Genomic DNA, 23,189 nt, shown 5'->3' with positions numbered 1-23,189 from the left:
GGAGCGGTTCCATTCTGTTTAAACTCTCCTCATTCTTAAATCCACGAGGCAACTCTATTGGGCCCCACAAAATCTCACTTCTATAATTCACGCACTCACTTGGCAATCGACGCGCCTTTCTTATTTGGCACTGTTTCCTTCTTCCGAAAAATTAGAGCCCATTCGATCCTTCTTCTCTCCTCTCCCAAATCCTAACGCAACTTCAAAAAACGGAACAACGAACTTTCTAGGGTTTCTTTCTGTTTGAAGCAATCACTATTTTGTTGCTTCAAGCATTCATCGCTTTTTCATACATTTTTTTTGGGTTCAGATTCGTCATTCTGAAATAAGAAATAACGTTTTGCAATTTTCAGGTGATTATTAGATATTCTGGTAACCTTTCATGTTTTTCTGATTTTTAATCGGATTTTTGTTTAGAATCTGCTTCGGCAACGTTTTGATGTACGTTTTTTTACCATTGTTTTGAGTAGTAACGGACTCAATGTGATGAATTATGGTATTTTGCTGTTTCAATATACTTTATTGCCTCTGAATTGATCTCCTTGGACACTGATATGCAAAAGTGGTTTTTGCACAAACTGATTATTGTGAAGAAGATGGAATTAGGAGTTACCTTAACCGTAAAGCTTTTATTTTTAACTTAATTTTGGTTATAATTGAATTTATTCAGCGGGCTGTGCATTTTACATAGGCTCGTGCAGCCACTGGATTAACTGAACTTAAGTAGACTTCTGTATGCTAGGTAGAACGCGTAGTGTCAGGGGATATTTCAAATGAGCATGTTTGCAAGGCTAAAGCTTTTCCTACGTAACTTCTTATTTTGCTTGTTTTAGTATCAATGTTACATTTTTTTTTCTTTTTCGTATTCTTCTTTTTTGGGTGTATTGTACAATTTATTAGCTGGTTATCACCAGATAATTACTTGACTGAGAACTGCTTTAGTTATCCACTGTATCAAATGAATCCTTCACTATGATTTTCACTTTTGCAGTTTCCTGACCTTAATACACCAAACTTGCTGTTGTTTCCAGATCTTTCCAATCTTTAAAGGAAGGAAGCAGCGATGACATGTCTTAATTAGTGAGGTTGTGAAAATATTTGGGGGTGGAGATGAAGCTAGCTGCTCTGTTGACTTCTGCTGGTGTCAATACTGCAGTGTGTGTAGTGCTGTTCTCCTTGTATTCGGTTTTAAGGAAACAACCGAGCTTTGTAAATGTTTACTTTGGCGCGAAGATTGCTCAAGTACGAGCAAGACAACAGGATGCCTTTCGCTTTGATCGATTTGTACCTTCTCCAAGTTGGATCCTCAAGGCATGGGAGACATCTGATGAAGAAATAAGTGCTACTGGGGGATTGGATGCAGTAGTATTTGTGCGGATGATTGTTTTCAGGTGAAATTGGAATTTTCAGCACTTTTTTAGTTGTTAGATTTTCTAATGTTCAAGAAAAGTCAATTTAACTTCTGATACTAATTTTAATGAATTAGTCTAAATTAGAATTTACCCAATTTTCTCCCATTTTCATCATGCAGGGAAAATTTCACCAAGCAAATAATTTCTAGTAAAGGAACTTGCATATTTTTTCATGGACGATTAGTATATATGCATAATTCATTTTTCTGTATTGTCTAGTGGGAAGTTGCTTACCTATTGCAAAATAGCAGTCAGGGCTTACTCTCATTGCCCTGTCATTATCCCCTTAGAAGGGTGGATGATTGGATTTCATTGGGGAGCATCGTAAAGGAAAAATTAACAAAAACAAAAGGGAATCTGTGTTCTGGTCATTAGTGATGGCTTAAACAACTGTAAGGATGGCCAAATATATATGTGCTATTTAAGTGATTTTGATTGTCTTTCCTGGTGATAGTGGACCTGTGTAGCTTCTGTAAAGTGAGTCATGCATTTGTGTGCTATTATGAGACTGTAGTGACCAAAGAAGCTTAGTTATACTTTTTGTGAATATATGGAATAGTACATTGCACTTTTTGTCTCATTGCCTGTAGAAGTAATGATAAATGTTACTTATAAAAGAAAGTACGGTTAAACATTTATATCTCTGTTTAGTATTTTGTTGTTCAACCTCATTCTCTTGATAATTATTTTTACCTTGGCTTTTGTATCACTGCCAACAGTGTTTAAGTTCATCTTGAAGAACCACCTTTCTATTGCACTTTGTTATATCTATGAACCATTGCTCCATTGCAGTAGACTTACTCTCCTGCTGCTTATTGTGGACAGTTTCCGAATATTCTCCATTGCAGCTATTGTATGCAATTTCCTTGTGCTCCCACTTAATTATTTTGGAAAAGAGATGCAACGTCACCAAATTCCAGCCGAGACATTGGAGGTATTCACCATTGTGAATGTTGAGGAAGGGTCAAGATGGTATGAAACGTGTACAAAAGTGCTGATAATGATTTAAATGCAGTTGATTAATCTATTCTCTTATCAATCGACATACTTTAGATACATATCGCAAAAGGCTCTTTTACTCACATTTTGGAAATACAATGAGAACTATAAGCTTGTTATTTATTGAAGTGTCTACAACTCTGCAAATGTCTTGTTCTGTCTTCTTTTCATTTTTGAAACTTATTTAAGTAATCCTGAAGTTAATCTTACTGAGAATAGAGAAAGTATTACTAAATAGATTGTGTGTTATAAGTTGACCAGGGATGCATATGTAGAAGGTAGTTTCCTGATTCTTTAATTCTATCTTATAGAAAAAGGTAGTTTTCTAATCTGTTGGTCCATTTTAATCTCGGTTCAGTTTTACCTACATTGCCTTTCATCTTCTTCAGGCTTTGGGCTCACTGCTTTGCGCTGTACCTAATATCGTGCTGTGCTTGTTTTCTTCTTTACCTTGTAAGAAATCGCAGTTAATTTTCATTTTCTGCTTTTCTTTAGAAATGTATGTATTTCATACTTGATCCTTAGTACTATGCGATAGCATGTATATATGTATGTCGGTTCTTTTTTCATAAAAGGTCTTCACTTGCTTTTAGGAGTACAAAAGTATTTCAAGAATGAGGCTGGCTTACTTTACTTCATCTGTTTCCAACCCAAGTTACTTCACAGTTCTTGTTCGTGCCATCCCATGGTCACGAGAAGAATCATACAGCGGAACAGTGACAAGATTCTTCACAAATTTCTATGCATCAAGTTATTTATCTCATCAAATCGTTTATCGATCTGGCTCTGTTCAGAAACTGGTGGTGGGTATTCACTCCTTTTTGGTAGACTCACTATGGAAATTTATCCCTTGCATCTATGGAAATCGTGATGTGGCTTTGAAATTTCTCTTCTGTACCACATCTATTATCCTCTTCTGGTTCCAACTAAATATTAATATGAGCTGAAAATTTTCACTTTCTAAGGCCATAATGGTGAGAAAATGGCTTCGAGTTTGTACCAGGTGCTATGTATTACTTTTCTGTAGATGTTTGTAAATAAGGATGAAGATGTTTAAATTTTTCTTTTCTTGTAGCATCCTTGAGATGTATAAGCTCAAAATGGTTTTGAAACTGCACTTCATGATACGGAAAAACTTAAATGCAAAAAGAGTTAGTTTTTTATGCTGGCAATTTATCTTCCACAATGAAAACTAGTAATTCTCCTTAGAAATGTAGAGATAGTTATCTTCATGGTAGACATAAGGTGCTCGAAGCCTCAGGAATAGTATCTAATTTTTCTTCTTGAATAATGCACTCTCTGCGATTATTGACAGGGTCAAGGTTATTTAGTGTAATGCCAACTCCTATGAGTTTCCACGGCCCTAGTTTAAAAGAACTACTACTCGAGTAATTATATTTATGTGAACTAAATAAAGTAAATTATCTTGATCTTGATGAAGACTTCTGCTTGCACTAGTGGTTTGACATTATTCGTGCTCTTTATTTATTTCTTCTGGTTGTTAATGTGCCACATGTTGCATGACTGCAGACTGATGCAGGGAAGATGTGCAAGATGCTGAAACTGACACCTAGGGAACTACATTGTGGATCAAGTTCCATGAGATGTGGCCTTTGTGGAACAACAGCATCATTTAGTATGCTTCCCATGGAGGCGGAAGCTGACAAAGGAAGAAGTGATTTTGACGGTTCAGATTTGAGGAAAAAGGTACTTAATTGATTCCTTTATTCTTGCAAATAAGCAGATCATATGATTGTCATGACTAACACTGATTGCTAGAAAAAGTCATAGCATCTTTAGAGAGGAAGTTTCAATACGCCATAGGTGGAACTTTACCTTCTTCGGATTATATATCTGGGTTCATTTGAGGCTTCAGATGTGCAGCACTATCAACTTCTTAGTTCTCATGCAGCTTGGTAAAGGTTACTTCAATGCACAGTTCTTGGTTTGCTTAATCTTCAAAGGGAAGAACAGTACTAAGTTACTTATCCTGAATTTAACTAGTAAAGAGATTAGAGTGTCATATACTCGAGATTGCTTCTTTGTGCTCGCCTGTTTTGTCTTGAAAATTTTGAATTAGCTGCATATTTCGGTAGCCTAGCCAAAATAAGAGGTGAAATGAATATGCAAATTTTTCCTGCAGGAGTCTGCAGCTGCTTTAGTTTTTTTCAGGAATCGCTATGCTGCTTTGGTTGCTTCTCAGGGTCTTCAATCTCGAAATCCCATGTCATGGGTCACAGATCTTTCTCCAGAACCAGACGATATGTATTGGTCAAACATTTGTGTCCCGTATAGACTCCTTTGGATCCGCAAAATAGCTATTCTTGTGGCCTCGATGGCTTTGGTGGCATTTTTCATTGTGCCTGTTTCGTTAACACAAGGTCTTGTTCACCTCGACAAGCTTCAAAAGACATTTCCATTTCTTAGAGGAATTTTAAAGAGGTAGTCCTGTCACTGCCCATTTTGGTAAAATATAGCCCTAATTTTCTATGTTTAAAGATTTTACCATAGCAAATCTATTTTTTCACAGAGTACAGGTACTGACCATTCATACACACACATACACAAAAACACACATATGAGAAATAAATTCCGTTTCTTGACTCAAGGTTGACCTTTTTTTTTCAAAATGATTTACCACCTTCCTCAGTCTTTGCACTGTTTTTGTTTAGCTACTTACTTTGATGTGTCTTTTCATTCTCTGTATTAACCTTGAGACTAGAGATCGAATTTATTCCTACAGGTTTGTTAAGTCTGAGCTACATCCATGGGCAACATGGCTATCCTTTTCCTTTTCTTTCTTGCAGGAAAGCAATGAGTCAGCTGGCTACGGGATATCTACCAAGTGTCGTGTTAATAATATTTATGTACATGGTTCCTCCAATAATGTTGCTATTTTCTACAATGGAAGGCTCTATCTCTCGTAGTGACAGGAAGAGGAGTGCTTGCATAAAAGTTTTGTGCTTCTTCATCTGGAATGTTTTCTTTGGTAACATCCTCTCGGGGTCTGTGATCGAGAGGTTCTCTAAGTTTTTTAAGGATGTAAAAAACCTACTTGCAATGGCAGTACCATCAACGGTAACCTGCCTCCTTTATGTGTATGTGTGTGTTTACCTGCTTTCCCTTCGCCGTACCTTGTTATCTCAATCCTCAAATATTAAATCGACAAATATTTGATTTTAGGAATTCATCATGTTTCTATAATGCTTCCTTAGAGAAAGCAATAACACTAATACTAGGTTTAAGTTTAGCCATTTTATTGGGTTGACGGACGCTAGAGCTAGTCTTCTTTAGTGTAGTTATTATTTATTAATGTCGTGGTAGGAGTCACTTCTCAGTTGGATCACACTTCATTCAAGATTAATGGGGTGAGAAGGTACTAGTCCTTTGTGGAAAATACATGTCCTATTTCCTATATCTAAAATTAGATATGATAAAGGGCAGAAACTGCTATTAGTCCAACTTGTGAAGAGAATGTAAGAGGAATTAAAACAAAAACTGCAGAGCATAATGTGTCATCACTGCCTCTAAGCTGTCCAATTAGGAAATGGGAGACCCTGGAAAAACTATACCTACTTTCTCTTTTCCCTTTTTGTTTACATTTCCTTATTGAGTACTTTCCCTTCACAATGAAGTGGTCTATTTTTGATCTCCTAACCTTCACTTTGTGACTTGAAGAATTCACCAAGTGTGATGATTAATATATTTTTTTGCAGGCCACCTTTTTTATGACTTATGTTTTGACATCAGGCTGGGCAAGTCTATCATGTGAACTCATGCAACCATTTGGTCTACTCTGCAACTTATTCTATAGATTTGTTCTCAGAAACAAGGATGTCTCTACATACGGCACAATGACTTTTCCATACCATACAGAAGTTCCAAGGATCCTTCTATTTGGGCTTTTTGGCTTTGTGTATTCCACATTGTCTCCTTTGATACTGCCATTCTTGCTGGTTTATCTTTCCCTTGCCTACCTTGTATACCGTAATCAGGTAAGCACTCCCTTCCGAATTATCCCATTTAATCTAAATCTCCTTTTACTTGTCCAATTTGGTTTTATTTTAACGGATGAAACGTATAGGTAGGATCTTAAAAAAGGAAATCAAGCTGTGTCTGGATTATGTAGGGGCAGGTTACTCAAGATACACGTTCTTGCCTTTACATTTTGAAAGTCTTGCTTCTCTCTTCTAAATTATTCACCTCTCTCATATTTCATTTGCGTGAAATTGATGAAAAGTGATACCTTTGGAGATGCTAGCAGCATTTGAATTTTGTTGTTGTAGCTGGATTGAATAAATTTGTCTAAAGTTTTTATGGTTGCACCAAACAATTATGTGCAGTTGGATAGAAAACTCAAAAAAATAAAAATAAACATGAGACCTTATAAATATGATTACCAAGTTATATCCACACAATCAAATTTGGTTCCAAAGTAGTATTACCTCTGGGCATTTAGTACCCCGGTTGTTTTTGCTTTGGCCTTTCAGTATTTCGAGATGCTTATTCAACCTTATATTAGATCTGCTTGATATAAACATGCAAAAAAATATCGTGAACAGATTATGTAGTAGAAAGAAGCTTCATTGATTATCTTGGAGTATTAGATCTAGTTCTGTGAGAATCGCCAATGTTCTTGGAATTCCGTGACAACACATTTGTGGTGTTTAAAGTGACGAAAGGATCCTACTTGATTGTTAATGTGATAGTCATAACCAAGGATCTGTTGCTTTGACTGTTAGGAAATGTAGATTCATGAAAAAATGTGTAAAATGGCTTGCTTATACCAAATTTGCACTTGTTGGAATGAGTAAACATAAAGAGGTAAGCATTTGGCTACACCTTTTGAAGGTTCGACCAACTCAAAAATTGGTGCATGATGGGTCTCAGAATCATTACACTTCTTATTCCCTAGTGGGAATATTAAAGTGAGGGAAGCACAAAGGGCACAAGTTACATTGGGATTTTTGGGATTGCAAAAACGAAAGAAGTTTATATGACCTGAATTGTAAATGATGTCTAAAGGACTCTTCTATTAAAGAAAGTGAATGTTGTCTTGAATGGTTAAAAAAAGAAAGGAACGTCATCCGGGGGTGGGGGGGGGGGGGGAGGGGGGAGATGGCTTGGTTCTTTATTAACTTATTGCGCTATTTTTAGTATTATAACCTGAACATCTATGTGCTTATATGCACTTCAATAAGCTTTCTTTGGCATCCACACTTGTAGCCAGTGTTTGTGACACCAATTTACCAAAATTTTCAGATCCTCAATGTATATGTAACAAAATATCAAACTGGGGGAACCTATTGGCCTATTGTCCACAACACAACAATTTTCTCAATGGTGCTGATGCAAATTATAGCCATGGCAGTCTTTGGACTAAAAAAGTCTACAGTGGCATCAAGCTTCGTAATTCCGCTGATAATCTTGACACTCCTTTTCAATGAGTATTGCAGACAGAGGTTTCAACCATTATTCAAGCACATTCCTGCTCAGGTATATTTAATTGCTATGTTCGATTTACAAATATTTTCTGTTATATGCCTCTTATCCCAGGTGTTCATTTTCGCAGATCCTCATTGAAATGGATCGGCAAGATGAGCAAAATGGGAAGATGAAAGAGATCCATCAAAAACTCACATCAGCTTATACTCAGTTCAAATCCAGTTCCCTCACGCTCGGTGATCCTGTTCCCCCAAGTCATAACAACTGCAGGCTTGAAGACCTAGAAATTAATCCAGGTTCAAATTGCTAAATGACTATTATGCAACAATTTTTAAAAATTTGAATGTCTTTCTAAAAATGTTCTTGACACCATGTTGGTTATAGGAAAAAGCCCTGTCCATCACCCTTCTTAATGGGTTCAACATACGTTGAAAATTGGAGAATCATAATCAAGTAGAGGAATTTCTGGGGATACATGCAGCAACATTGCTAATCGAGGTTGTTGTAACTATATTTTTGGAGGAAAGGCATGATGATATCTTGAATAGGGACATTTAGTATACTCAGGAGATGAATCTTAAAAACTCCTGGGGCTGCAAGATTTTGAGAAGTTATTTAGATTGTATATTTTATTCTCTCCTTTCTGGATCTCTCTCCGCTTGTCTCACATAGAGATGGGAAGATGAACGTTATTGAGTTTTTGTACAGATGATAGTTCCATGAATGGTGAAACCTTTTGTTAGAGTATGTTCTCACATGTATAGTTGAAACGCTTACAGGTTAATCTATCAGAGGATTTTGGTTGTTCTAGCTTTTTGGCTACTGCCATATAATTTCCCAGTCGGAAAATAAGAAATAAAATGACAAAGTAACTGCTACTATAATACCGGAACTTTCATGGGAAAATCCTCTGTTTCTACGACCACTGATTATCTCTAGCACTAACACGCCAAAGCTAAATACATCTGATTTTATTGAGAAAACACCATGGACTACATACTCTGGGGACATGTAGCCACTGCATCACATATTAAAGAGAAGATAGCATTAGACAGACTATATCATTAGTAACATAAATGTATAGAGGTAGTGTTACATTTCTTACTGTCCCCCAACCACATGTTGTGTATTAGCACCAGTCTCATTCCCTACAATCCAAAATCCGAGATCTTGGGATTCATGTCAGTATATAGCAAAATGTTACTTGCTTTGAGGTCTCTGTGGATAATTCTTAGCCGAGAATCTTGATGGAGAAACAAAAGCTCCTCTAGCAATTCCATTGATGGTGTTGAAGCGCTTAGGCCAGTTAAGTATAGAGTTCTTCTTTTCATCTGTTAACAGGTTTGTTAGAACACTACAATAATATTGTTAGAAAGTGAAGCTAAAACGTGATCAAACTATCAACTTTACTGTGTGTGCTAATTGAGGTTCATATGTTAAAGGAGAGTAACCAGACCAAATATGATAAAATCTAGACTTTTGTTGGGCATGTACTCGTAGACCAGCATTTTTTCTTCTCCTTCAACGCAGCAACCTATAAGCTTCACAAGATCTCAATGCTGAAGTTTGGCAATGCAATGAACTTCATTCTTGAACTCGTTGACTCCTTGCGAGGAAGATTTTGAGAGCCTCTTTATAGCTATTTCTTGTTCTCCCTCCTGGATTCCCTATGGTATCATATCATAACATGTAGCTGACTGATTATTGAGAGCTAAAGATGTTTTTACTGTGATATCATATAACAAACTCACATGTTACCTTGTAAACAGATCCGAATCCACCTTGTCCGAATCATGTTCTTGTCTGAAAAATTAGAGGTTGCTTTAGTTATTGTTGATAATGCAAAAAGTGGAAGGTATAGATCATCTTTCAAAGTCAGCTTTCTCTTCTTCTTCTTTTTCCAAATATACAGCCCTATAGTCGGGCCAATGACCGCCCTTCCATAAAGCAAGTAAAGCAACTGCTTTGGGCTCCACATTTGTGGGGGCCTATTTTTTGTACACTTAATAGGCTATGTATAAATTTTAAAAAAGGTTCTGTGAAGTGAAAAGGTTTGATTTCTTTCTTTAATAAGTATAGAGAATAAAGATTTGCAACTGCTATGATTTTTGCCATGAATATTACACTTGAAATGAATATCGAACCCGAATTTCGTAAGACTATAGGAAGTAACAATTTTATGAAAATGTTGATCATAAAATCTCAAAATCTTTCGAAGAATCCTTTAGAGTTGATTACTTTATACATAGTAGACAAGGCTATTTTTCTCACTTCAAAATAGATTTGAACAATTCGAAGTATATGAAAATATTTTTGGTTTACTATTTAGCGGTAAAAGTTAAGATCACTAGATGATGGAAATTTGAAAAAATAGTGCCTTAATCTTGAATGTTCCTTAAAGCATAATAACCAATTCGATATTGATGGTTTAGATTTATTTTCGGAATTGAAAATATTAGCAAAATAGTACAATTAGAAGAAAACAATTTAATTGGTACACTCGGTCAAATAAAAGGATTTGATTCTTTTTTCAATGCATATATTAATTATGGAATAATGTATAACTCTTCTTAATGTCGCTTTAGCGGAAAGAAATTTTCAAAATTAAAATTGATAAAATCTTACCTAAGATCAACAATGTCTCAAGAAAGGTTGAATGGATTAGTTATATTGTCAATTAAGAAAGACTTATTAGGAGTTATTGATTATAACAAAATTATTAATAACTTTACATCAAAGAAACGTTAGGAAAATAAACTTCAAATAAATAAATAAAAAAAATTTAAAAAAAGAAGAAGTTAAGACCCCTCGTAAAGTTTGACTTTAGGCCACAGAACTCGTCGGGCCGCCCGTGATGACAGCCACTTCGCTCAACAGTAACAGACTCAGCACAAGTACTTTTGTTTTCTTCTTCGAGCCTGACAAAAAAAATGGAGGGTAAATAAACTAAATAAACAGGGAAAAATGGTTTCCTTATAGTAACCAAGTCTCCCCTACTAGATATACATACTATGTGATTTTTTTTTTTGGTTAAACTGAAAACTTTTATTTAACCAAGTGTAAATATGTACATCCACCCGCTCATTGGACTCTAGAGACGGGTCTTACAAGAATAGCCTATCTTTTTATCACTTAAGTTCCACATCTAGAACTTAAACTCTATACTAACATGGATATCTATTTATCCTATCTAAGACAACTCTCCATTTACAGTAGCTATTTCCTTTAATGTGTAAATGCAATACAATTTCTCTAACTCTATCCCTACTTTCTTTCCTTGTCTGTTGAAACCTTCGTAAGTTCCTTTCCATCCATGTATGATATACTGTTGGTGCAAAGGCATTTCCAAGAATCTTCCATTTTGTATTCCTGCTCTTTGTTTTTGTAGCCATCATTCAATCTCTTCCTGCCATCTACCTACTTGTCGATCAATTCAAACAACCTCAAAATCTGCTTCCATATGAACTTTGAATATGAGCATTTAAAGAATAAGTGATCACGAGTTTCCTCTTCATCTGTCATACACAGAACACATTCTGCAGGTACTGGTATTCCCCATTTGATCAGCCAATCCACAGTTGCTAGTCTCCGATGCAGTGCAATCCACAGAATGAATTGATGCCTAGGGATCATACCTTGTGTCAAGTACAATGTCTTCCAAGTAACTTTTGGATATTGTGGTATGAAGGAATGATAAGCTGTGCTGATGGTATACTTCCCCTGTACAACATATAGTTCCAGCTCTTGTATTCCAGTGGTTAGCCATTTTCTGGCTCAAATATTTTCCTTACCACCCAGCTAGCCTGTTTAGGAGTTTGCATGTTTTCAATCTCTTTCTTCTTTATATAGTGATTATGTATCCACACAACCCATAACTTGTCTTTCTTCCGTGCAATTGCCCATAACAGTTTTCGTATTGCTGCTCTATTCCACAGAGAGAAGTTTATAATGTTCAGTCCTCCTGCTGTTTTTGGCTTGCAAATTGTATCCCATGCTATAGGAGCTTTCTTTCCTTCATTGCTTCCATGCCATAGAAAGTTCCTGCATATCCCTGTAACCGGATCATGTACTTTTTTTGGAATCATGAAGACTTGTGCCCAGTATGTTTGCATTTCAAACAACACACTTTTGATTAGTTGGACTCTCCCTGCATATGATAAAAATCTGGCTGTCCAGCATTTGACCCTTCCTGCAATTCTATCAACCAAAGGCATGCATTGACTAATGGTGAGTTTTTTTGAGGACAAAGGGACCCCTAAGTACTTGAATGGTATTTCTCCAATGGTGAACTGCAGCTTCTCCAGTATTTCTTGCTTGTGTTGATTAGATATTCCTGCCACATAGAATGAGCTCTTTTCCATGTTAGCTAGTAAGCCTGAAGCTGTGAAGAATTTTTCAAATTGTTTCATCATAAGTTCAATAGTCACCTTATCAGCTTTACAGCACATTAATAAGTCATCAGCAAAACAGATGTGAACTATTCCCAATTTTGCACATTTAGGATGATAGTTAAAATCTGGATTTGATTTCAGCTGCTTTAAAGATCTGTTCAAGTACTCCATCACCAAAACAAAAAGATAAGGTGACATTGGGTCACCTTATCAAGCTCAAAGTCTGGTTCCCAATTCTTCAGTACCATTGGTCTATTGTTGAAAGTATACGGACCTTTTGCCATAATCTGCATTTTGTCCTCAATTGATTCAAATCTAAATATAAAATAGCCATCATCATGTAGTAATACCGTTGGAGTAGTAACTGAGTTCCACACCCCATAAGCAAATTTCAGCATCTCTTTGAAATTAGGATTTCCTCCCATAACATACCCTATGAGTGCTGACTCCCATTTTTTGCATTGCTGTGCCATTTCTTCCTGTTTCAGCTTCACAACTTTAACTCCATCCCTCACCTTAGGTGGATAGAATTTGAGCTGCATCCCTTGTTGTACTGTTCTATTTTCTTTGACCACATCTGCCATAGTTCTCTTCTCCTCTCCAGATCCAGTAGAATAGGTCAGTTTCCTTGCTGCTGTAGCTATAGTGTTCTCATTCAACTTTGTAGTTTCGATTTCCTTCGGCGGTGGGGCTTGCATGATTGTCGGTGCACTCCCCATACCTGGCATCCATTGTAGCAATTGAACTGGAGCTAATTGTTGTATAACTCCTGATTCAGGTGTAACCATTCGATTCGAAGCCGTTTGTATTTGCTGCGAATTAGGTTTGGTTTCCCATTTGTTTTCCGGCGAGCCATCGTCGTCCGCGCAAATTAGCTATCCTTGCTAAAAATGCGCCGAGAGAAAACTCGTTGGCTTATCAATACTATGTGAACTTTTAACAAATAGCGAAGCAAAAAACAACTAAAGCTGAGAATTGGAAAGTTCAGTTCATTCAGCTAATACTCCATATTGACCAAATAGTAATGAATTTATTGCACAAGCTTAACTTACATAACTCATAGGTAGCCATCCTTATGTAAATGTCCTGTCCTCTAGGTAATTCTTGAATGTCAGTTAAATCGCCATACCAAAGCAAACAGCCACTTCCACCATTGCGTATTTCAAGATTTGAGTTAGCCATACAAGAGCAATTCTTTAAGCCAACTTGCTTAAAGAATACTGTGTATCTGGAAGCTTTATACCAGAGTACTTGAGAAATCCATCTCCATTCTGGCAATTAAGGGGTGTCCTTCTAACACACCCGCCTGACCAGTTTGTCGCTGCCCAATTTCTTGGATCTTTTGGCACAAACTTGTCTAAGCAACAAAACACAGGAGAAAGTATGATTTTGCAACTACCATATGCACCACATGTTCCATAGTTGTCACAGGTATTTCCTGGTGAAGTCATGAAAACGTGCCATTTCCTGTCTCTTCTCATCCCACGTCCAACGCTGAAGCATACCTTTACTATTCAAGGTTAACTTGGATATAGCAGAACTATCCAGGAGTGAGTAGCTGTAAAATGCTTTCTTTTCATCAAAATCCAGCGTAAATGTATAAATTGGATTTTTTGTCAGTCGTGGTACACAACTCCAGTGGAGACCATCCCATGGTCCGCTACTTTATCTTTCCTCATGACATCCTGAGGATATCCAGTGGGGTCACAATGAAATGTATAGTCCCCTGGTGCTGGATCGTATTCATTCTTCCACGAGGAGAGGTAAAATTCTTGTCTAGTCACAAAGTTCTTACCTAGCTTCATGCCTGTAAGTGTTTTACCAAAAAAGATTTATACTTTTTGTTGAACTAATTAAATAAGAAGGTTTGAGGTAAATCCTAGCCAAACATAATTTACCCTAGATCTAAGATAGAAGATAAGAATTAATAAATATGAGATTTAACTATAACAATGATTGAATCTCCTTTATGTAAGAAGAGAAAGGTGATTTACATAACATTGAACAATAATGAAGAATACATAGATAAAAAGGGTCACCGATCGTGAACAAGGTTGAACCCCACTTATTTGATATTGTGAGCACGTGATTTTTGCCTCGCATGATTTACTCCTACAGGATTCTTAAAATTAGGATTTTTCTTTTAATTATTTGATTTTTAGAATTTAATTGCATAATTTTCATATTTATTTGCATTTCTGTGTGCATTTTTAATTTAACATATTCATAAAAAATACAAAAATACGCATTGCATTTGCATTTATGATTTAATTTTACATATTTTAGATTAATTAGTAATTAGGTTTTACAAAAATACAAAAATCACAAAAAAATGATCTATTTGCTTTGTTTAATTTTAGCTTTGAATTTTGTTTAGTTTTCCTTTAAATTGGTTTAATTAATGGTGTTGATTATTAATTAGAGNGCAGGAGGGGTGAGTTATTGCATATGCTTCACGTCAGCTGAAGGTTCATGAGAAGAATTACCCTGTGCATAATTAGAGCTTAATATAATTTGGTAGGTTAATTTAATTTTTTAGGTTTAATTTTAGTTTTGTTTTAATTTGAAAAGAAAAAGAAAAGAAAAAATAAAAAGAAAATAAAAGAAAAGAAATTAAAAGAATTGGGTCTTCTTTATTAAAGACCCAAATTTGGGCAAAATTCACTCCAGGCCAATTAATTAAACCCCCAACCCAAATTTTCGTCCAAATGCCTAGCCCAGAACCCCACAATCCAGCCCAAATCACCCCTTGAACCAGACTGTCTCTAGCTAATACCAAACGACGCCGTTTAGCCTCGTTAAATCGTAGCCGTCAAGGTTACTTGATCTAACGGCCCTGAAGTGGGGGTGTTTTAAATATATATATGTCCAAACCCGACCTACCCCCCTCGTCTCCTCTCTCACACCCCACCATTTTCAGAGACTAAAACCTAGCCACCCAGCCGCCTTCACCGTCTTCGCCGCCTGCCGCCTGCCGAAAATCGCCTACGGCGGTGGCCGGCGGCCAATTGTCACCAAACTCACACGATAAACTCACCTCGACCCCCTCATCATGAATCCACCAATATTTTCCCTCGAATCCCTCAAAACTTCAAAACCCTAGCCGCCGCCCTTGTTTTCTCCGGTGGCGGCGCCACCACCAACCACCACCAAAATAACACCATATAACCTCCTCGTTCCCCTCTTCCCAAAACCTTGTTTAGTTTCCATCGAAACTTGCCAGAAATGCTCAAATATCGAATCAGAGGGTCGAGCCTTAGAAGCCAAATCCTGACCAATGCATGCAAAGTCAATGATCTGTTTCCTCACGAGTTTTAGGCTCGGTTTAGTCACGAAATAATGTTGTTCGCTTGTTCTTGGCAAAGAACAAACGATTAATATCATTTCGAGACTCAAATCGGAGGTCAGTCATGTTCGAGTTTAAATCGGTGAGTTTTTCTTAGTTTTGTTCGTTTTTTGAATTTTCTTCCGATTGAAACTAGTTCAACCCAGTTTTTTCCCCTTTTAAGTTAATCTGTTTATTCACACCTGTTTCCTTCATGTTTAGTTTTTCTTCCTCCGCAATTGCTAATAAGTTGTGCCTTGATTTTTGTTTGCCCATTTTTCTTAGGTTTTTAGGTTTCAAATTTCTGATTTTTCCTTGTCTTTGTTCGTACTGATTGTTACAATATAGCATGTTCTGTTTTGTTTGATTAATTTTATTTGTTCGTTTTGTCTGTTTGATTGATGATCTATAGTAGTAGTAGGGGTGGACATTCGGTCGGTTCGGTTCGGTTTGATGAAATTCGGTTCGGTTATTCGGTTTTGTAAAAGTAGTAACCGAAACCGAACTGAAATAAGTTCGGTTCAATTCGGTTTTTCTAATTTTGGTTCGGTTATTTCGGTTCGGTTTTCGGTTTGAACATTATCATATTGGACTCCTTCTATGTAATAATATGACCGGCGAACTTGTTGATTTTTTCCAAAACTTTGAAATTGTTGGAAATATTGTGGTTATAGAAAAAAAATAGACTAAACTTTGCACACTATTATGGATCATAAAATTCAAACATAGTGTAAATTACAACTCTGTGTGAAATTCTCCCGGTATCTATCACATATGTTATGGAAGTTTTAATAGACCGAAAGTCTTTAAGATTGGAAAGTTGATGGACTTACTTAATTGAGTTGAGTCTTTGATAGATTGGACCTAATAGTATTAATTTATTACCTATGGGCTTAGCCTATATATAACTTAAAGAACATATATGCTAATAATTCGATTTTTCGGTTAACCGAACTAAAAAACTTAATAACCGAAAACCGAACCGAAAAACCGAAATTTTAAAATTTTGAACCGAAACCAACCGAACAAACTGAATAACCGAAATCGAAATAAAAAAAAATTCGGGAATTCGGTCGGTTTATTCGGTTCCGACCGAAATATGCCCACCCCTAAGTAGTAGATTTCAATTCTGAGTTTAAGTAATTAAAGTTAATTCGAGCCTAAAATTAGAGTTGTTTGGATTTGCCTTCCAGTTTTGGGGATTTGTTATGTTCTTTGGTGCCATTTGGTCATTTCTGAGTGTTCAAACCCCTCATAAGTAACTATGGTCATCACTGACCAAGTTAAAAAGGCTGGTGTAGTTGGACTTTGGGTTAGTTTAACCTAAGTTAACAATTTGAGGGGTAAATAACAGGGCTTTTAAGGTTAGTCTGGGAATTAGGACATAGGGAATCTTTGGTAACAGTTTTCAGAAGTTTCTAGTAGGGATCTGCTAGTAAATTTCAGATATAACTTGGAAAACAAGTCCTAAATTCTGGGACCTAAGGGATAAAACTAAAAACCTTAAGGTTGCCCTACTTTCTTGCCTATAAAGGCATTCTTTCCTTGCTATTGAAGGGAGGTTTTGGGAAGAGCTAAAAAAGTAGAGAAATATAGGCAGCTGAAAATTTCAAAATCCACTGTTCTATTGAGAAAATCCTTGGAAATTCCTGCGATATTCATTCTGAAATAATTTCTGAGCAACTGAAGGTTTAAAATGAATTGAATCACTTGGTGTTCAAGTGTTTTTTGGTTCATTTCTGGTTCGACTTTGATTGCTGGGCTTTATTGAATGTTGTTGCTGGTTCGAAATTGTTTCCAAGTTGGTCATTCCTTATTTATTCCTGGGCTGAAGTTGTGTTTAGTTAGCTGACCTTGTTGCTGAAACACCTACTCCTACTGCTTTACTTGGCTGATCCTTACCCCTTCTTCCTTTTTTTTCAATTTCCAGGTATATGTTGTGAATCTATCATGATGTAGCTCTCAAGTTGGGAATGAAAATAAAAGCCATGCTGATTTCTTCCGTTTTATGTGTTCATTCGATTCAATATAGTTCACTTAGCTTCATTGATTAGATAAATCTTCATGTTTTGTAATTAACTAGAGACTGCTTGAACTCATGAGATACATTTGGATCTGCTGGTTATGTTAGCTGTAGTGTAGGTTAATTTAGCAATCTATATTAGCTAAATGCAGGGGTTATTCTAGGAATTGTAGGTTATACCACTGTTTTTGTATTTGATAATGTGTAGCATTTGAATTTGATGCATGAAGTTCAGCATATGTTGATTTTAGTTGTTCCATGTTTAGATATGTTAATAAAAGGAATCCAGGACTGTAATCAGATCAGTCTGCTTTGGGTTTTAATTTGTGGTCCTGTAATTAGAAGTTCACATTAAGTGATGAGTTTAAAGGGGAGGGGGATAACTTATTTTAATGGAATTAGGACGTGAATAATTTGTGAAGCATGTAATATTTCCTGCATATTAATTTGTTAGATCAAATTCATATGGCATAATTCCTTAGCTCTACGTATCTTTGTTGTCTGTTTGGGCTCGATTCAGAGGTAGTCTACCCTCAGCCTCGTTTTGCAAAGTTTGGGCCTCTTATGGGCCTGAACGTCGGAGGACTTCGAGATAAGAGGGATTTTGGCTGCCTCAAAGTGAAGAGGTCCAGTAATTACTGGGCCTATTCCAAAGCCCAAAATATTGAAGGCCTTAGTCATAGTCTTTGTCTTCCTTTGGTTTAATAATTTTCAAAAACGAGATTGTAAGTGTTCGGGCCTTCCAAGTTAAGTGGCAGACTCGAACTAAGGACTTCTTCAATAATGGAGATCGTCTTTGTTTGAGTTTGGGCTTGATCTTGGGGCCCAAATTTTCTTGAATACTTTGATGTTAGTTAATTCTTAACGTTAATTTTTTTTCCTTTAATTAGAATAGGAGTTGAACCATAATAGATAATAATAGCTCATTAGTTCTCCGAATTTTTGTCTGAATATCCTTTAAAAACGGAATCGAGGTGCGCCGCGCCAAATAAAATCACAAATTGCATGGCCCTCTTTAATTATTTCCTTTAAAATACTTAGAACCCGGGGCGTGCCATTTAGCGAATTTCCATGGTCTCCCGCAAAGTTAACAACGCGTTGGTTGCTTTAGGCGCGTTATTTAATAATTTTACCTTCTTAAACTCGGGTGTGCATTTCATGTGACCCAAATCCAAATCCTAAAACGTTCAATAAAATGTGTTTTAGATTGCGGGTGCATTTCATGTGACGCGATCCAAAGACACGTTTTAAACAACGTTCAATTTTTCTTAAAATTAATTAAACGCGGTAAATAATTTAAAATTGCACTATAGGTTTAAAACATGTATTAAAATCAGATAATAGGCCAATTATGATAGTTTAAGCGACCGTGCTAGAACCACGGAATCCGGGGGTGCCTAACACCTTCCCCCGGGTTAACAGAATTCCTTAGTCAGAATTTCTGGTTCGCAGACTTCACTTGGAAAGTCGAAATCTTCCTCGATTTGGGATTCAAAATAAACCGGTGACTTGGGACACCAAATAAACTATCCCAAGTGGCGACTCTTGATAAATAAATAATCCCATTTCGAATAATGTCACTTTAAGTGGAAAAAACTCCCTTATACACTATCCTCCGGGTGGCGTGTAAAAAAGGAGGTGTGACAGCTTTGGCGACTTGCTGGGGAACCGAACCCAGAAATTTCGGTTCAGGGTTCAAGAATTCGAGCTAGAGTAGCTGTTATGATGGCTTTATTTATTATCTGATTTTCCTACATGTTTCATGCTAAATGTGCTAAATGCTTTACCGCTTTGATATTTGTTGAATTATTGTATATATTAAAACTGCTACGAAAACCCTCCTCTCTCTAAGTCTTCTACATCATGGAGAAGGGTGCACTTCGTGTGACTTCTCTTCTGTTTAGAGTCTTATCCCATTAGAACGATTCGGACAAGTTGCTAAGCCGGCGAAGCTTCTTATTCCCGGTACGCTGTCCCCCCCCCCTCCGCCCCCGGCTCGAGTTGTCCGCTCGGGTAAGCCAGTCTAGCACAAAACCCAGGTTTTAAACCTAGTTATAACAAAGCCTCATGCCGGATCCCTAGTAGGAACGTTTGTTTGCATCACGTGCATTTGACTTCGGATTCGCATGTTGACCGGCTTGTAAATAATGGGAGAGAGTTAAAAAGAAATAGCAGTGTTAGGGTTAAGTGAGGGTAATCACCTGTTTTGAAAAACCAATACCCAAATGGTACTGAAACTCTGCCGATTTTTGAGAAAATAAAGAAAAAGAAAGGTTTTTGTTTTCAAAAATAGTTTGTTTTGTCAAATCTGCCCGAACTACGCCAGTTTGATTCCACACCGGATGTGGATACGTAGGCAACCCTCATCGTGTCCAACTTCCCTTTTTTACAAAAATAGCCTAAAACAACAACAAAAATTTTAGTTTTTGTCACAAATAAGTCAGGTGATGCCATTATTGTCTAAAATAAGCCATATGTTCCCCAAAAAGACGCCGGAAGGCTGTTTTTGCAAGAACGGCCACCTTGGGTCATTTTTAACGGTTAGCGGGCATAGCCTTAAAATCCTCTTTCCCGAAGTGCTAAAAGCCATATTCGCAAAGCCAAGGTTTTGTTTTTGAAATGAAAATTTTGAAAAAAAAATGATGTTACTTTTCTCTTAGGTTAAAATAAGTCTTTAAATCACCTAATAAATTTCAGGATGAAACACGATGAAATTAACCCTTCACAGTCCTTAAGGAGATCCCTTGAAGCTCCATATGTGGGTGGTAATAATCTAGAAAAGGGCAGTAGAGAAAACAATGGTAAAAGTTCTGGAGGGCCTCGTCGGACTATTGAACGTCAAGCCAAAGTGGAACATAATTGAAGCTTTAATACCTTTCTGGGACCCGACTTCGCAATGTGTTCCGTTTCTCTAACTTTGAGCTCACACCTACATTAGAGGAAGTTGTGGGTTATCGGGCCTTAATGGAAATCCTTAGAAGCCTATATCCGTTGGCACCGAAACCGTATCTCCCTAGATTTCTGGATTTACTGAGTATTAGTCGGGATGTTCAGGACGGAAATTTATCGAAGGGTATTGCACACTCCATTTCTGTATCATCGAATATGGCAACCCCCGAGGTTTTGAAGAGCCAAACACTGGTCTAACCTATGCTGGAAACAAAGACAAATGGGAAGTAAGGCGGGGTTTAGATTCATGGCTAGCCTTCTGGAGTTGTGGTCTGTCCACGAAAGATGGGATATAGAGATCGGTCTTGTGGGAATGATCGAGTGTTCTATCAAGAAAGGCCAACAGCACCTGGTTCCTCTATCGTATCTGAAATCTATAGAGCCTTGACTATCTGTCGGGAAGGGGGAAAAGTTCTTCCAGGGTTGCAATTTGTTACTACAGTTATGGATGCAAGAATACCTCTGTCACCGGTAGGGTACATGAATTATGGTTTGACCGGGTGAGCTGCATTGAAGAATTCGAAAGCCGGGTAGCAGGTATGAATTCCCTAAGGTACTGAAGCTTGGCTTGCACATCTGAGATCCTTGACTGCGATAAATGAGTGGGCATTTGGATGGCTTCCTGCCACCGAAGCAGTTTACATGTCAGCTGAAGTGTCTATATCCTCTTGATGGCATCCGGAGCATCCGGCCCTATGCTCCCTACAGGGTTTTTGCGACAATTAGGAAGATTCAAACCGTCCACAATGATAGAAGACTTGAGTAAACATGTCATTGAACTGGCCCAAAAAAGTCGCATTCCAGAAGGGAAAAATTCGCCAAGTATGGAATGAGTGTAGTTTCTTGAACTAAGACCATAGTGCGAGACCGAGCTAGAGGGAAGTGACCCTAAGTACATGGTTTGGTTCGGCAAAAGATTCCAGATCCTTGAAAGGCCCGCAAAGAGACCATATGTCCAACAGTTTACCGATGGGGCCCAGGTGCAATGGGATTGGTGACTAAGGAGAAGAGACAGAGCCAAAATAAGCCAATTGGAAAGGCAAGTCAGAGCTTCAATTTGAAAATGGTGTTCAAGCCGCTGTAGACAAGGGAGAAAAGAAGAAACTGACCCAGGAAAATGAGGCCCTTAAAGCTCACATCAGAAAGATGAGAATAGCTGCCAATAACCCGGAAAGAAGTCGGGCTGATGAAAGACTTATAAGTGGTCTAAAAAAGAAAATCCTCGAGTGCCAAGAAAACCTGGAAAAGTCTGAAGATAGTCTAGCAAAACTCCAGGCACAATGGACAAAGAAATCAGAATAACGGGCACGATTTGTGCAGCAAATGAAGAGAAACTATGAAGGGACCATCACTAGCCTGAGAAGAAAGGTGACTACTCTTGAAGGATGAGGCAAGCCCAACAGGCTAATAGATTTCAAGGCTGATAGGAGCTTATTGTTATAAGCTGAGGCTCAAATGGAGAAAGAAATTACGAAGCAATTGCAAAATTGACACTTTTATGACTCCCAAGATGTTGGTAAGCCCGAAATACCAGCAGATAGGGCGGGTTACTTCAGGAAAAAGGCCGAATTAGAGAAAGGATAGGGCCATCGCTGACATATCACCATCGAAATGCCAAGCGTGCGAGGACATGACTCGTACCACTTTCTTTGCTGCAGTGATGACTTTTGTCCGTCCCAAAGTTATGGGTGATTTGGAGCGACTACAAGGAGGTCTGCACATAGGCCCGCACGAGGCCGAGGATGATTCTCGCGGGCCCCAGTAGTTGAAGCTTTTATATGTTAATTCCTAATTTTTCAAGCATCGAGTCTGCATTATTGCTTTATTTTGAGTCTGTTTGTAGTTTTTCTTTCCAAGAAAATGAGTAGTTCTAACATCTTTTGTAGATAAAGTATTAAAAGTTTAATTAATGATAAATTTGTGAAAATCCCAAAAAATTTTTTCTTACTTTTCGATTTTTTTTTCTTGGAACTTACGTAAATGATCTATTCACGCCGCATCGATTGGATACTAGCAACCTCATGCGAGATCCGGTCATATTTTGTAATAGCTCCAACATAGAATAAGAAAATGAGAAAAAAGAAGAGTAAAGAAAAAGTGAGGAAAAATGAGAAAAAAGGACAAAAGAAAGGTAAAAGAGGGATAAAAAAGAGGATGTGAAAATCAAAGTAAAGAAAATGGGAAAAAATCAGAAAAAATCCGGCGATAAGCATGCAACCGTTGCGCATAAACATAGTAGAAACCCCATTGTAATGTATTAGTGCATCACACCTCCAACTGTCGATACCTATCTGTATTTTTGTCGTCAAACTAATCTGCTGCCTGTTCCTATTGTCACCAGTCCAGGTTTGTATATAGAAACGGTGTTGGCTTTTCGTGGTAACCTGCTTCACATCCATACTTTACTAGAATCAAAGGGGAGTATCGTATATCTTCGGGAAATGACTTGCCAACCAATTTTCCCATCGCAATGATGAGCCCTGATATCTCGGGGCATCCCGACCTCAGAACTGGTGCGAGCGTTGAGAGAACAGGGTCTTACCATCTCGATAATGGAAAATGTGGGATGCTTGGGCTGAATGGAAGAGAGACGCTCAAGTCTACCGCGGATCCCCGAACTGTTCTAGATCAGGCGACTACCTCTC

General features: G+C 37.4%; 2 protein-coding genes and 1 pseudogene across 3 annotated transcripts; 1 reads left to right on the top strand and 2 right to left on the bottom strand.

The window, feature by feature from the left end:
- On the top strand, window positions 96-8,598 carry LOC109231135 (CSC1-like protein RXW8). 2 transcript variants are annotated; one of them, XM_019396697.1, is made up of 12 exons: window positions 96-353; window positions 1,032-1,391; window positions 2,238-2,384; window positions 2,801-2,864; window positions 3,005-3,214; window positions 3,942-4,118; window positions 4,555-4,853; window positions 5,219-5,489; window positions 6,128-6,406; window positions 7,674-7,907; window positions 7,984-8,152; window positions 8,241-8,598. In XM_019396697.1, exons 2-12 carry the CDS (start codon window positions 1,111-1,113, stop codon window positions 8,267-8,269), a joined length of 2,160 nt encoding a protein of 719 aa, XP_019252242.1. In that variant the 5' UTR covers window positions 96-353; window positions 1,032-1,110; the 3' UTR covers window positions 8,270-8,598. The 2 variants fall into 2 exon arrangements, with proteins under 2 accessions (XP_019252242.1, XP_019252243.1); XM_019396698.1 differs by having other exon boundaries at window positions 992-1,391.
- Window positions 8,676-9,834, bottom strand: LOC109231609 (annotated as a pseudogene).
- LOC109231608 (G-type lectin S-receptor-like serine/threonine-protein kinase SD1-1) lies at window positions 13,444-14,052 on the bottom strand. Its single transcript, XM_019397258.1, has 2 exons — window positions 13,877-14,052; window positions 13,444-13,741 (listed from the first exon to the last, which is right to left on the bottom strand). The coding sequence occupies exons 1-2, from the start codon at window positions 14,050-14,052 to the stop codon at window positions 13,444-13,446; spliced, it is 474 nt and encodes a 157-aa protein (XP_019252803.1).

The sequence above is a fragment of the Nicotiana attenuata genome, chromosome 8 (genome assembly GCF_001879085.1).
Source record: "Nicotiana attenuata strain UT chromosome 8, NIATTr2, whole genome shotgun sequence".
Taxonomy (NCBI): domain Eukaryota; kingdom Viridiplantae; phylum Streptophyta; class Magnoliopsida; order Solanales; family Solanaceae; genus Nicotiana; species Nicotiana attenuata.
This window is presented reverse-complemented; position numbering and strand designations above follow the sequence as displayed.

Excerpts from the sequence above, each read along its gene's own strand:
- LOC109231135 (XM_019396697.1), top strand. The coding sequence starts at position 1,111 with ATGAAGCTAGCTGCTCTGTTGACTTCTGCTGGTGTCAATACTGCAGTG. Across the intron at positions 4,119-4,554 it reads GTTCAGATTTGAGGAAAAAG|GAGTCTGCAGCTGCTTTAGT; the intron begins GTACTTAATTGA and ends TTTTTCCTGCAG. Across the intron at positions 8,153-8,240 it reads AGACCTAGAAATTAATCCAG|GAAAAAGCCCTGTCCATCAC; the intron begins GTTCAAATTGCT and ends TGTTGGTTATAG.
- LOC109231608 (XM_019397258.1), bottom strand. The coding sequence starts at position 14,052 with ATGAAGCTAGGTAAGAACTTTGTGACTAGACAAGAATTTTACCTCTCC. Across the intron at positions 13,742-13,876 it reads ATGGTCTCCACTGGAGTTGT|CGTTGGACGTGGGATGAGAA; the intron begins GTACCACGACTG and ends GGTATGCTTCAG.